At 39.9% G+C, this 12736-nt stretch overlaps 2 protein-coding genes across 4 annotated transcripts in view; one reads left to right on the top strand and one right to left on the bottom strand.

The window, feature by feature from the left end:
- Positions 1-9208, top strand: part of INVS (inversin) — an 83745-nt gene extending 74537 nt beyond the window's left edge. Inside the window, exons 14-17 of the mRNA XM_036401571.1 lie at positions 822-1629; positions 5714-5946; positions 6926-7006; positions 8040-9208. Coding sequence (XP_036257464.1) covers positions 822-1629; positions 5714-5946; positions 6926-7006; positions 8040-8086 — 1169 coding nt within the window. The 3' untranslated portion in view covers positions 8087-9208. The remainder of the gene's footprint in view (positions 1-821; positions 1630-5713; positions 5947-6925; positions 7007-8039) is intronic.
- Positions 9209-10242: 1034 nt separating this feature from the next.
- Positions 10243-12736, bottom strand: part of TEX10 (testis expressed 10) — a 55255-nt gene continuing 52761 nt past the window's right edge. For all 3 annotated transcript variants that reach the window (XM_036401584.1, XM_036401601.1, XM_036401592.1), the window contains exons 14-16: positions 12353-12534; positions 11159-11369; positions 10243-10479 (exon numbers count right to left, since the gene is read on the bottom strand). In XM_036401584.1, coding sequence (XP_036257477.1) covers positions 10366-10479; positions 11159-11369; positions 12353-12534 — 507 coding nt within the window. In that variant the 3' untranslated portion in view covers positions 10243-10365. The remainder of the gene's footprint in view (positions 10480-11158; positions 11370-12352; positions 12535-12736) is intronic.

The raw sequence follows: 12736 nt of genomic DNA, 5'->3' as shown, positions 1-12736 counted from the left end.
TTTAATCAATCCTCTTGTGACCAAAACCTTAATGGACTTCTTTGGTCATTTTATTGGAATTAAATATAAACTTAGACCCCTTGGGCTGTGAAAACCATGATTCAGTTGTTGGGTATTTTCTGATCTGGTTATCCAGTCGAAAGGGTAGCTTGTAAAGGCATTACAAATACAGCATAATTTCGTCAGATTATGGATGATCCAGATGATTTTCTGGAATGACAGTGTATCAAAGATCTCTCTCTTTTCATTTTCCCTCCTACCTACCCTGTAAAATCCTGTCTGTTATGTTTCATCCTGTCTTGTCTATTTTTTCATTCTCCTGTTAATTTCCAAGCAGAATGGAAGGTGGATGGAAGATGGGGAATTTTCAGTTTTGCACTCCACTCTGGCTTCCAAGTCACCCTCACCAGAGTATTTAGAAGCAGTGATCACACAGCAGCAAGGGAGAAATAGGAAGGACTTGATAATTTCATGCAGGATGTCAAGGGAAGTGCTGAGAAGCCAAGTGCTTTGGGCTTCCTGGGTGAGTGGGTTATCCTGTGCCAGGATACATCGTGGATAGAGCAGGAGTTTTTCAGGCATCTAACTCAAATATAATGTTAGAAAGAAAACCATTTGTACAACATTAAGCAAATGAAGGCATTTATGACTCTACAGTGACAGGCAATCATGTCCTCTTCTGATTCTTCCTGCTTGCATTTTTTTGTTCATATAAGTGAATCCTAGTGTGCCCCAAAGGTCACTGAGCAAAAAAATCAGAGACATAAATTATGTTTTGCTGGGTCAGAGACTGAATTTGTTTTCAATTTCTCTGTCTAAAGATTCACTGAGGAAACATCTCAAAAGCAAGTCAAGCTGTGTCCATTTCCACTGTGGCAAAGCAAATGAGGGAACGAAAGTTGAAGTGAAACCTCAGGTTGCAGCTGCTGTGGAGCCGGATGGAGAGAAGCACAAGGAACACGCTGTCGACACAACGGATGCCTGTGCTAGGAGGAGCAGGAGGCTTTCTGCTCCTGCCTGTAGGGCTGCCAGTGCTGGGGAGAAGCTGAAGGATCCAAGTCAGCCTCCCTCTGGCAGGAGGGACCACGGTGAAGGAAGGGCTGCGCTCTTCTGCGATGTCGGTTGTACCGGTGGAACGGCGCAAAACTCAAAGCCGGGTGAAGCTTCTTCCAAAGGCAAAAGGCACCAGCAGAAACCCAGAAATAAAGAGGTGAATGATAAGAGATGTTCACCAGCTGGTTCTAGTAGACCAGGAAGTGCCAAAACAGTGTTTGTAAGCAGCAGAAATGACAGCCTGCATGCTGTAGAACAAACTGTCAAAGTGGAAAACAATGAAATGGCAAAAAAGGCCTCTTCATTATTGTCTGCTGAGGCAGAAACTACCAGGACTGTGCCAAGAAACCCAATAGCATGTTCTGCTTCTGATGACGGTTTGAACTTGGAGAAAACGGGCATAATTGGATCCAGGAATGCAGATGATCAATTATGTTCTGTTCCATGGCAAAGTACAAATATTGAACTAATCCCTTTAGAGATTCGAATGCAGATCATAGAAAAAGAAAGAAAAAGGAAAGAGCTTTTTCGGAAGAAGAACTACGCTGCCACAGTCATACAGAGGACGTGGAGAAGGTAAGATGACTGCTTCAGGGGCTAAAGAGTGAGATACAAGTAGATGTAAATGAAACTAGGCTTGTTGGCAATGTGCTTTATTTTGCTTACAATGTTGCCAGTGCTAAACGAGGCAGTTAATAATCTTTCTCCACAATAATCTTTCTCCACACAAGGGGAAGTGGGTTCCAGTGGTGTAGAATTACATTAGTAAGTTCATAAAAAGTGCAAGGTAAGTGATGACTTTTAATAGTCAGAGAAATCATTAAACTTCTATTTCAAGCTCTGATATTTCTTTAGAGAGTGCACATCAGGATTTCCCTAACCCTGGAGTTCGGTGACGTACTTGAAATTGTGCTCTGACCTAACATTTAACCAGATAATCAAACCACAGAATGTTTGGGAGCTTTGAGTGTTTATTGACAAAAATTGAAGGTAGCTTGAATACCTTGATTAAGCAGGAACAACAGCTCTACAGAAAAATGCTTTCCACAGCATTATCCTGCTTTCATGAATGTGTGAGTTTCAGCCTCAGAAATGCAGTCATTCTACAAGTACATGCTCCTGAATATTTAGTTTCTTATCAAAACAGGCAGGAAGAGTATGTAAGGGAAGTACATAATATGCAAATTATTCTTATTTCTTGGCTTTTTTTAAACTTTCTTTGATTTTACTGGATGCTGAAAACTATAAATTGCATATGTTTACTAATATTTTTTCCTGGTCTCTCACTGAGTTTAACAGTTTCTCTGAGGGACTCTGAGTTGAACATGTCCCTGGTTATGGCAGGGAGGGTGGAGGAGATGGTCTTTAAAAATCCCTTCCAACCCAAACCACTCTGTGGTTCTGTGACTTCACACCATATTCCTCTGAACTGTGAGGCAAAGCAGCCACTTTTTTTTCCAGGGTTCCACCACTTCTGCTCTCTCTGCTGCTTGCTCCTTGGCCTTCTTTTCTGACGTAGATCCCAAGTTCCTGTCTTATGGGTTCAGATCACTCAGATATCAAAAGCTAAAGGAAGCCAGGAGTAGGTTAGGAGAGTGTATCTGCAAGTGATGCTGCTGCTGGCTCTGCTGCTTTCTCTCAACACTAGTTTAAAATCCTCTATTACAGAGGGGCAGGCACTTGCTGTGGCTCTAAGACAAAGCAGAACCATGTGTAGTGAGTGCTCGTGCAAATTTCCCCACAAGAACTGGGATCCAAAGCCATGCATTAAGCTGCCTTACCTGCACAGAAATCTGCATTCCATTCACTACTACTTCACAGATTTTGGATAGGCCTTTCCAAACTGTGCACCTGCTGAAGCAGGGATGGTGTGTGTTCTCTCCAAGAAGTGCATGCACTTACTAACCCTTTGCATTTTGGATATTGTGGGGATTAAAGATTGTTTAAGTTACATTTGTTATTTAAATACTTAATAGTGAAAAGTAAATATCTTTCTTCTGTTTGCAAGAACTCATAGAGCACTAACAAAGATCTTAAATTCTGCAAAGCTGCAGGAGACATTAGTTTGGCAGTTCTTCCACAGTCCTGTGTTTGCTTTTCCTCCAAACTTGCACATGGTAAATAGCATGTACTAGTAGACAGCAGTAAAATTATACAATGTTATTGTGTAATTCTGTGTTAGAAACATGTAGAAGTACATGCTTGAGTTCTGGAATTTCTCTAAATTAGAACTAAATGCATTTGTCTCACTCTGAAAATTTTATAGTCTTGATTTACTTATTGAAGGCAAACACAACAGGAGAGTGGTACTGGTCTACTTAAGTGTCTTATACTTGCCAGTCTCAGGAGAATGTTTCAATTCCCAAATCTGCAAACTTTATAAATGTACTTCTCAAAAGTGTATATTCTAAGGTGTGTGGCTTGCCAAAGGTTAATTGCTTATCCTGCTCAGTGAGGCTTACAGATTCTGTGTCTGTGCTCTCTCCTGGGGGGCACCAGGGCCTGTACCATGCTCCAGGGCCCACAGGACGCCGACAGAAGCTGGAATAAGTTGGTTGCTGTCACTGTTGTTCTCCCGCTGGAGTCAAGCTGTATTTTTAAAATATATTATTGCTGTGTGCATACTTTGGCCAGCAGTGGTTTTTAAGATTAGAGCTTCTGTAACAAGGAGTGAGAATACCACTTGCCAGCTTTGTTGTTCTCCACGTGGATATTCCACTTTTCTTTTATGTGCAGTACTTTTGTTGACTAAGCATCAGGTATATTTTAAGGCGCCATGTCAGATTCATGTTGTATCAAACTTGGTCCCATTCTCCTTTTTTCTCACTAGGATCAGAATGATCTGTTAGGAGAGAGCTGAATTAAAACAATATAGAGCACTTGCTGTACAGATAACTGCCTACGTCTTTCACTGTCAGAGTCTCACAGTCATTTTCTTGTTGCTAAAAACTACCAGAAGTTCTCTGCAAACTTGAAATCTCAGCTGGGTGCAAAGGTGCAGTGACTGTGAATGGGTCATTTCACGTATCAGCAAAGGCATCTGGCAGTAATTACTGAATTCCAAGAGAGTAGCTTAGTATTCTTTTCTGCTCCAGTATAAAACAGTTCCCCAATTGTTTTTTCTGCAGTTAAGTATTCACTTAACCCATCCTTAGCTCAAGTTATGTTAGCAAGTCACTGCAACTGTGCTCTCTCTTCACTTTCTTTTCCTCTCTTACCGTGTTGAAAAGTTAAAAGTGGCATATTATTTAAGACTGGATCATTTTTTCCCTCTGTCTCAATAATACTCCTGTTCTGAATTCATACCATGCTTCACAACTTGCAGGCCCTGACAAGATGCAGTTGCTGCCTGCATTTATGTACTTCAATGAGCTGCATAACAGTACATGCCTGAATTCTGAAGCTTCACTAAATTAAGATTAAATACATTTGTCTCACCCAGCAAATTTCACAGAGGTAATTTACTAAGTTTATTGGAAGTTTAAAATTATTTGGGCTGTAATGGAGCATATCATCCCCATTTGGCATTCTAGTGTGCTTTTATGTACTCATTTTTTGCGTATGGCTGCTGCTTTGTTTGAATTATGTAGCTCATTGGCTTAGAACATATATTTAAACAATTTGTATTTGGCTTGTTGTCTTTTGTTTTAATTTAGAACTTGTTGCAGAGGGAGCAACAGAAAAAATCACCTCTTTCTCTCTCCTTTCTCCTTTGCTTTACCGGGCATCCAGCAGAAGCCTTTTCGAATGCCAGAGGGGATGATGATCAATGTGTTTTGGCCTGTTACCAAACACTTATAATTAATATTTTACAAGTGTTACTCAATGCTCATTTGTGACAGGTTTGTACTGGGAGGATTCAGAGTTAATTGCTAAGCCAGTTAATTGACTTGTGAGCGTGAAACGCCGATATCCGATTGAACGCTTACGTCCGATTCCAGCGGAAAAATCCCCAAACAGCTCCTTGCTGCCGGTGCCATTTGCCACCAGAGTGTGAGGGACACATAAACTGCTGCTGCCACTCACAGAGGAATGTGACTGTGTGCAAGATCAAAGCAGCTGGGGCAAGCTTGGGTCAGAAGACAGGGAGCCTTTCAAGGGAAGGGAAAGAACACAGATTGCTGAAAACAAGGCGAGGGGAGCATCTTCAGAGGAGGGGTGGAGAGCAGCTCAGTTTTCTGTAGAGGAAATGTGCAGTGGAACCCACAGGAGGCAGATTTGGTTTGTCTCTTGCACTGATTGACTGAGGACATGAGGTGCTAAGGCACACGAGAAAGTTTGGTGTTACTAAGCTTTGAATATGGTGAAAAAGTGGAAGCGGTGCTGATTATACTGTTACCATAAATATTTATAGTTTTGTCTTCTGATGATTTTCTATTTATAAAGCAGCTGATCAGCTGATGTTGAAGCACTGTAACTTTTGATACCTGTTATGCCAGATCTTTACTAACTGTGTGAAATAATGGATGCATCCAAAATTGAACCCAACTCCTACTTTTTCTTCTGAACAAACATTTCTCATCCAAGTGACTTAGCACATCAGTGGGAGTTCTGTTTTCCCAGTTACTCATGTAATCCACCATGTGAACTGATGCATGGAAAGCACGGAAGTTAAAACAGGTCACCTAAAACAAGTGCTCTTCTCTTTTCTGCTCTCTAGTTACCAGCTAAGACAGGAGTTGTTTCAGCTCCTGAGTGCTAAGCGGCACTGCAAGGAAGACGAAGACAAATGGAGACAAGAGGCAGCTGCCTTCTTCATTCAGGTTGCTTGGAAGAAGCAGCTGAACCATAGCCCTCTGAAATCAGTTCCTTCATGTAAAAATCTGAAATCTGTAAACAAAACCAGCTCAGCCATAAAAACCAGCAAGCAGTCCATCCTAAAGCAGATATATGGTAATTTTCTTTTCACTATAATTTATTTGTATAACTATGCTTTTGTTTTTATAACAGAATGTATTCATCTATGCACTTCTTATCTAATTGTTAAGAATTTCAGCTATTTATAAAAATTAGTCTCAGGTGTTCTGGGCAATTGTATTTCTATTTCAGGTTAAATAAACCAAACAACTCAGTGATTTAAAATGGCTGCAGCTAAAGCTGTTTGAATCCCCACACAGCATTATTTCAGCACAGGTCTTGAGCAATCAAATAATTCCGTTGCCAGAGCTGCTCACATATATCAATGAGGAAAGAGACCAGAGCAGTTAAGCTGGGGATAGCTGGCTGTCTGGATCATGGTTTGGTTTGTTAAAGCATTGTTTTAAACTTGATTGTTTGTTTGTTTGTTTTGTACTGTTTTAAAAATATTTTCATACGAAGAATATGTTCCATGTTGATAACTTTCCTGTATGAAGATGTGGTCTTTATGGCAAGAGCAAGATTGTCTTTTATAATTTTGCACTGCTTTGCACTGTGCCTGAACGTGCACATGCAAAGGAATGCATCTGCAAGAAAAGGTAGAGGAAAAGTGTTGCTTCTAGACGTTGAGTTCCTTTACAGAGTGGATCACTGATGGAGTAAGGATATGCTAACCATATGTACTTTAACAGGTGGTAAGTCACTTCTAGCATGGCTCTGTAGCTTTGAGAACCAAAAAGGATAAAATAAATAAAGCTAATAAATTTATTTTCCTTTTTTTTTTTTTAAGGCAACTTTTTTTTTTTTATAGCAAGATGTATTTTAACATTTGTTAAGTTTCAGTTGTGGTTGTCAACAATTTTCTGTCATATGGAATGTCTCATGAGTTTCCCCATAAAAAATGAGAGTAATTTTTAGGATAAAATAATGCTGTAGCTTACTGAAATAGTTTGTAGCTATGCACAACCACATGTCTATGTGATAAACACAGAGCTGTTCACATTGTTTGTTAAAGGGCATTCTCAGGAAGGCAAAGTGTGTCAGTCAACAAGATCTCCTCCTAAGCTGAAGCTTTCTGACGTGCAGCTGGTCTCAGGTAGGACACATCCATTTTAAGAATACTTTGATGTTTACATACCTGAGATTGGTTTCTCCTTAGATAAGAAATCAATCTGCTTAAGAACTGGGCTGTCTTATCAAAATGCATAACTACTGGCAAACTGTTTGTGATTGCACACTCCTTCTTTCACCACTTTTGGGCTTAACTAAGCACTGCACTTCTATCCTTGAGTGATCTGGATGAAAAACTTCTTTACTAAATGCCATTTGTCAGACTTTTTAAAGTGTATGATGGACTTACTTGGGGCTGGGAGCTGTGGTAATGTTGGTGCTTCACCACGTGAAGGTTTAGTGCCCTGCTGGGCATTTGGTGTTCCTGGCTGTGCCACACCTCAGTCACACAGGCCACAGCTAGATGGGAACACAGCAACTGCTTCAAGGAGGCAGAAGTTCAGGTAATTTGTAAAGGAAAGTAAAATATATTTTCCAAGTAGTTTAACACCACTCTGAAGTCAGAAGGAAATCTGACAGTGGACCTATCCTTGAGTTTGTTAAAACTGTAGGTGAATTTCTGCTTCACTAAGAAGAGACAGAGGCCTTTTTCTTTCAGTGTCTGGGAACTGTTTTAATTAAGAGGCACGACCAGACAGGTGTTTGATTGCCACTCTTCATGCAGATACAAATCTAAATTTTAAAAGAGCTTTTAGCTCTTTTTGTTTAACTTTTCATGACAACAGATTTCCCTGTCTTCTGAAATAAAAAGGCTTTCTCTTGAGGCTGGAGTGGCCTTTGCTTTCATAACTTGGTGACGAATAGGTTAGTGATAGGAACTCTGCCCAGTTCCTTTAGAACACTACCTACTTTTATTCACCTAATAGGAGCTCAGGGAACTTTAGCCCTTACTTAAAAGACAATAACATGTTTTTCATCTGCCTGCCTTTGTGCATGACAACATTACGTTTGTTGGAAAAGTTCAGAGCTGTCAGTGGCTAATGCCAGATGCTCCGTTTCTGACGTAGGTGCCTGGAGTAGGTCAGAATGGACTGCTCAGTTTCACTCTTCCCTTGCAGCAGGTACATCTGGGAAGGTGAAGGCTGACTGTCAGCCTGAGTTTTAATGTTCAGAGAGCTCATGGAAGAGGCATGCAGTGACAAATCTGTGATGGAGATTGACACCCAACTCAGTCAAACACTTTGGAAAGGGGGGTACACAGAGGATGTGCAAAGGAAATGTTCAGTAAAGGGTGACAGGTAGAAAAGGGATGGGTTATAAAGGCATGGGGTAAGTGCTTTGGAATATTCTGGCAAATAGGCCCTTTAAGACTGTTACCATTAAAACATTTCAGAACTTGAAATTTGTTCTTTTTCTAGTTTGTTTGGCTTTTTAAAATAAAATAGATTCCTTTTGGCAGTTCAGCAAGTTGCACTTAAAAGAGGTGCTCTGCAGCAGAACCAGACAGCCTGGTTCTTTGCTTCACTGTGGACATCAAAGTGTGTTCAGAGTCGCAAAGGAGCAGGTTTTGCAACTCTTGGCATTAGAAAGATGTCCTTAAGATGTGCTGAGTTCACACCCTCAATGAAACATTTGGATTTGCACTTGGGATGACCCTTTATCCCATTCCAGCTTGGAATAAAGCACTGAAATGTTTGCAGCTAATCTTTACAAACCTGGGGAAGGAAAACACGTGTATTATTTGTAGCACATTACAGGACATAAAAAAACATTGCATGAGCAATTCTGAGTACTCACTTTAGCCCCTGGACTAGTTTCCCTGACTTTCTAGAAAGAGCCTCATGTTGCTAAAGATTGCTCAACACTATCTCTTTCTGGTCTTCAGCAAATTCAGCCAAGAGTATATAGTGTTAGTCTGGAGCCCTAGATTCATTTATGGGGGTGAACCTCACTGCGCCCATGAGAGGCTGCTGAAGTCCCACAGGCAGCAGCAGCATCATCAGTGTTCCACACAAGCTGTACCCAGTGCTGCAGAGACCAAACTCCACTGGGAGACAATCAGCAGTGAGATGCCAGGAAAAAGGCATTTTCTGCTCCCAGCAGATTTGCTGCTTATGAAATCTAGAACATAGTGTAGATGAAGCTGCTTTTTACCCACTAGGGTTACTCATCAAAACTATTTTGTTTTTTTACAGTGAGCAACTTACAGTGTGTTAATTTGTTGGAGAATATGGGAAAATCAAGGCAATTTTCATACAACATGAGACCAACCACTGCTGCAAAACCAAAAAATACAAGACTGAAGCATTAAGCAAAACAATGTTTGGAATTTAAAATCTATTCTGGTACAGCTGTTATCTTTCATAATGTATAAGCCATCTATGATGTATTAAACTTGAACATTTTCAGTTTTGTATTATCACAGCATTACATGCCAGGCAGACTGCTAAAGAGCTGGACTCATTTTGTGTACAAACTGTTTTTTAAATGCAACTGTTAATTTCTTTATCAACACAGGATGAAATCTGAATTGCATTTGAAGACAGAAAATGAAGCACTATGCCCAGTATTGCAATAACACTGCAGAGGCAATCAAAGCTTTCCATTGCAAAAAGTAGGAATTTTTAATGTGTTTATCAAACAGCGTTTCAAAAAAGAGGGAAACTGTACTAAAGATACTACAGTTCTGAGAGACCAATGTTCAATTTTACCTCAAGTTCATTAAATTAATTCCAAAATCCAAGCAGGAATGGAAGAACAGCCTTCATGCTCCACTTCTCCACTAAAGAAAAAATTGTTCCTTAGCTAACTATGGATTTGGAAGGAAATGTAGACATGTTGACATAAAACACTAAAGAAATTGCTTTCACAACCTATGGAAACTATTAGGGCTGTGTTTTCTACCCTTTGAAATTATCACCATTTTTTTAAATAACTCATTTTCTATGTGCATTAAATAGAGAAGCAAGAAAAGATGGGCCCTACTGTAGAGAAAAAAAAAGTTCTTGTAAAGCTTTAGAGCTGCCACAGTGTACAGTATTTACCTTGCACAAAGTATTTAAAAATATGAACTCAGCAAAAATAAAATATGTTACTCTAAAGCATATTGTTTTCTAATGTTTTTCTACTTAATATTTTTCTATTGTTTTTTTAATAATGTAATGTTTCAAAATAATAGATGAGCAGAGTCAGTTGAAGTCTGTTTCTCTGCAAGCTCTTCAGCATCAAGGACTGGATTGGCTTCAACACCCCTCACATTTTACTAAAATGCTTTCCACTAAGATCTACCTTGCTTGGAAAAAAAAAAAGGCAATAGAGGTATTGTAGTTCTCTGTAAAATTTTTATTGTTTCACTTACAAAAAAATTGACAAGCTTTGTTCCAACATCTTCCATTCAAAACTAAATAGAAGTAAATGCTTTACAATAAATGCAGTTTGACCTCTTCAATATACTGTGTTTATAGGGCCAGGTGTCTGGGGATGAGAGGCAAGGTAGATGTTGAAACAGTAATGGAGGTCTGTGAGCCACTGCTCCTGAACTTCACCACTCTTCAGTGTCTAAAAAGGAGAAAAAAGGTAAAACTCAAGTACTTGCAAAACTTGCCTTTGTTTTTACAGATAATCAGGTGCACTGTTAAAGGTACAAGATAGCCCTGTTCCCCTGCACACAGTGACATTGTTCTTCTCTTTTACACATTTCAACATGATGTGTCTGTTAAAGCCCAAATAATAAAGTGTTACAACTGGGTACACTAAGTCATTGCATTACCAAGTGTGTGAGTTAGCACCAGATGTGCTTTCCTTACTCTTAATTAGAATGGCTCACTTACTTTGCAATTCTGCAATTTATAGGCAATCAAAATGCAAATGAGCATGGTGCTACCAGTGCAGGAGAGTGCCCCTGCCCAGTCTAAGGAAAACTGCTACCAACAGACCAGACCAGCCCAGCCCAGGAATTCCCTCTTCTCAGGATTATGTCGGTGGCTTAAAAAACCCAACAAATACAAATGCAATCCAGCTACAGCAGAACAGCACAACAACTGGTTGTGGCATTTTCAACACTAAAGAGAAACAATCCCCTCCTAACCTGCAGGTTAGAGAACACATTCACCATAATGCCTTACATCTGCTTTCACCACCACTGTTTGCAAACAGCTCTTCTTGACCGTTTGCAATGATTTTTAAAAATGAACACAACATACATGTGGTGTCTGGGAAACAAGAAGGAGTTTCATACCATGATGTCCTTGATGATCTGCTGCACCAGAAACTCGTTAGTGATCATATGGCTCCTGAGCTGCCCGTGCTGCATGAGCAGGCGCAGCAGCTGAGCAACAACGGGCAGCTCTTCCCGGCAGATCCTGCTGACTTGCAGGCTTTGCAGCATCAGCCTCAGCAGCCGTGGCAGGAGTGCTAATGCAGAGATGCATGATCTCCACAGCATGTCCCTGGGAGGGAAAGATAATCAAAACTGAAATGACTGAGGACACACAGTTCAAGGACGATTCTGTGAACTGGCCGCACGGCTGTACAAGGAAAGCTGCTTCTGTGGATCCAATCACACCAGCTGCGTTCACCAGAATTAGTGGCAAAGCAGAAAATCTGTACCAGAAAATGCCAAACTTGAAAATATTCCAGAATTTTGTACAGCACTGGAAAAACATTAAAGCCCTGTCCTGGAAGCTTAATCCTGGAACCTTAACCCTGTCCTGTTGCTTAATCTGTCATGCAGTGCAATTTCTGCTTCATGCAGCTGTGAAGAGGTTTTTGTTTCAGTCACTTTTCAGGTACACCTGAATCTTTGTTTAAGATTCATAAAGAAGTTAAATAATGGACTCAGCTCTTTGTGATATGCAAATCATTAAATACAGTAAGAGAAGAAGGACTTGGGCTTTGAATTTTCAGGAAGCTTTTAACAACTTTTCTGTATATGGAAAAGTTTGACCTGTTTAAAGACACTCCTGCATTTCAGGTGAATTTATTTGAACTCGTTATCTGTAGCTTTTGGGTTTTTTAAATCAAATGGCTTTGCAGTCTATGTAATGATGCCTAAGAAGTTTTAAAACTAAAACATCTGATCAGTTAAGAGGACGTATTCATAAAGCCAAATCCTTTACATCGTGCTTTTCAATGTATCTGATGAAGCTAAGGTCAAAGATTAAGGTATAAATATCCAACTTTACAAAATCAGGATGGTTTTGACATCCAAGTAGAACAATTGGAGATGAAACCTTCTTCAGTTACTGTTTTAAGTAATTCCTGGTAACTTTGCGGGTATTTTTCTTAAATCTAAGTACTGATTTGAAGTAAGCAAAAGAGAGACAGGAAAAAAAAAACTCTGGGGGGAGGGGGATGGTATCCTTTCATTTCACATCTCTAAATACTTGTGGCTGCAAAGATAGAGACAAGGTGGTAAGAAGAGCAGCTTTACCTTTTCTGTAAATGTTCTGCATCCTCTCTGTCTATAGTTAGCAGAAAGTACAGAAGACTGTAACAACAAGAGGCCAAGAACCTGTGCAGGTTTTCACTTATGATGCAGGCTTGATCCAAGAGCTTATTTATGGCACATAGAACAGATCCAGCTGTGCTATCAGGTATTACAACCAATCCAACCTGTATTAAAACAAGACCAAAAAAAAAAGAAAAATCAACAACCCAAATTCATCACTTTATACAGAAGATTTTTTGCTGGGATACAAACAAACTTAGAGCTTTCCTAATAGGTGGCGACACCTATTACTTTGTTTCTGTTCAAACTCTACAGACCACTGCCTTTTTTCAAATCCCTGCTTTCCCAATAAATTGACACCCATAC

The sequence above is a fragment of the Molothrus ater genome, chromosome 1 (genome assembly GCF_012460135.2).
Source record: "Molothrus ater isolate BHLD 08-10-18 breed brown headed cowbird chromosome 1, BPBGC_Mater_1.1, whole genome shotgun sequence".
Lineage (NCBI taxonomy): Eukaryota > Metazoa > Chordata > Aves > Passeriformes > Icteridae > Molothrus > Molothrus ater.
The sequence above is the reverse complement of the archived record's forward strand: the minus strand, read 5'-3'. Positions and strand labels throughout refer to the sequence as shown.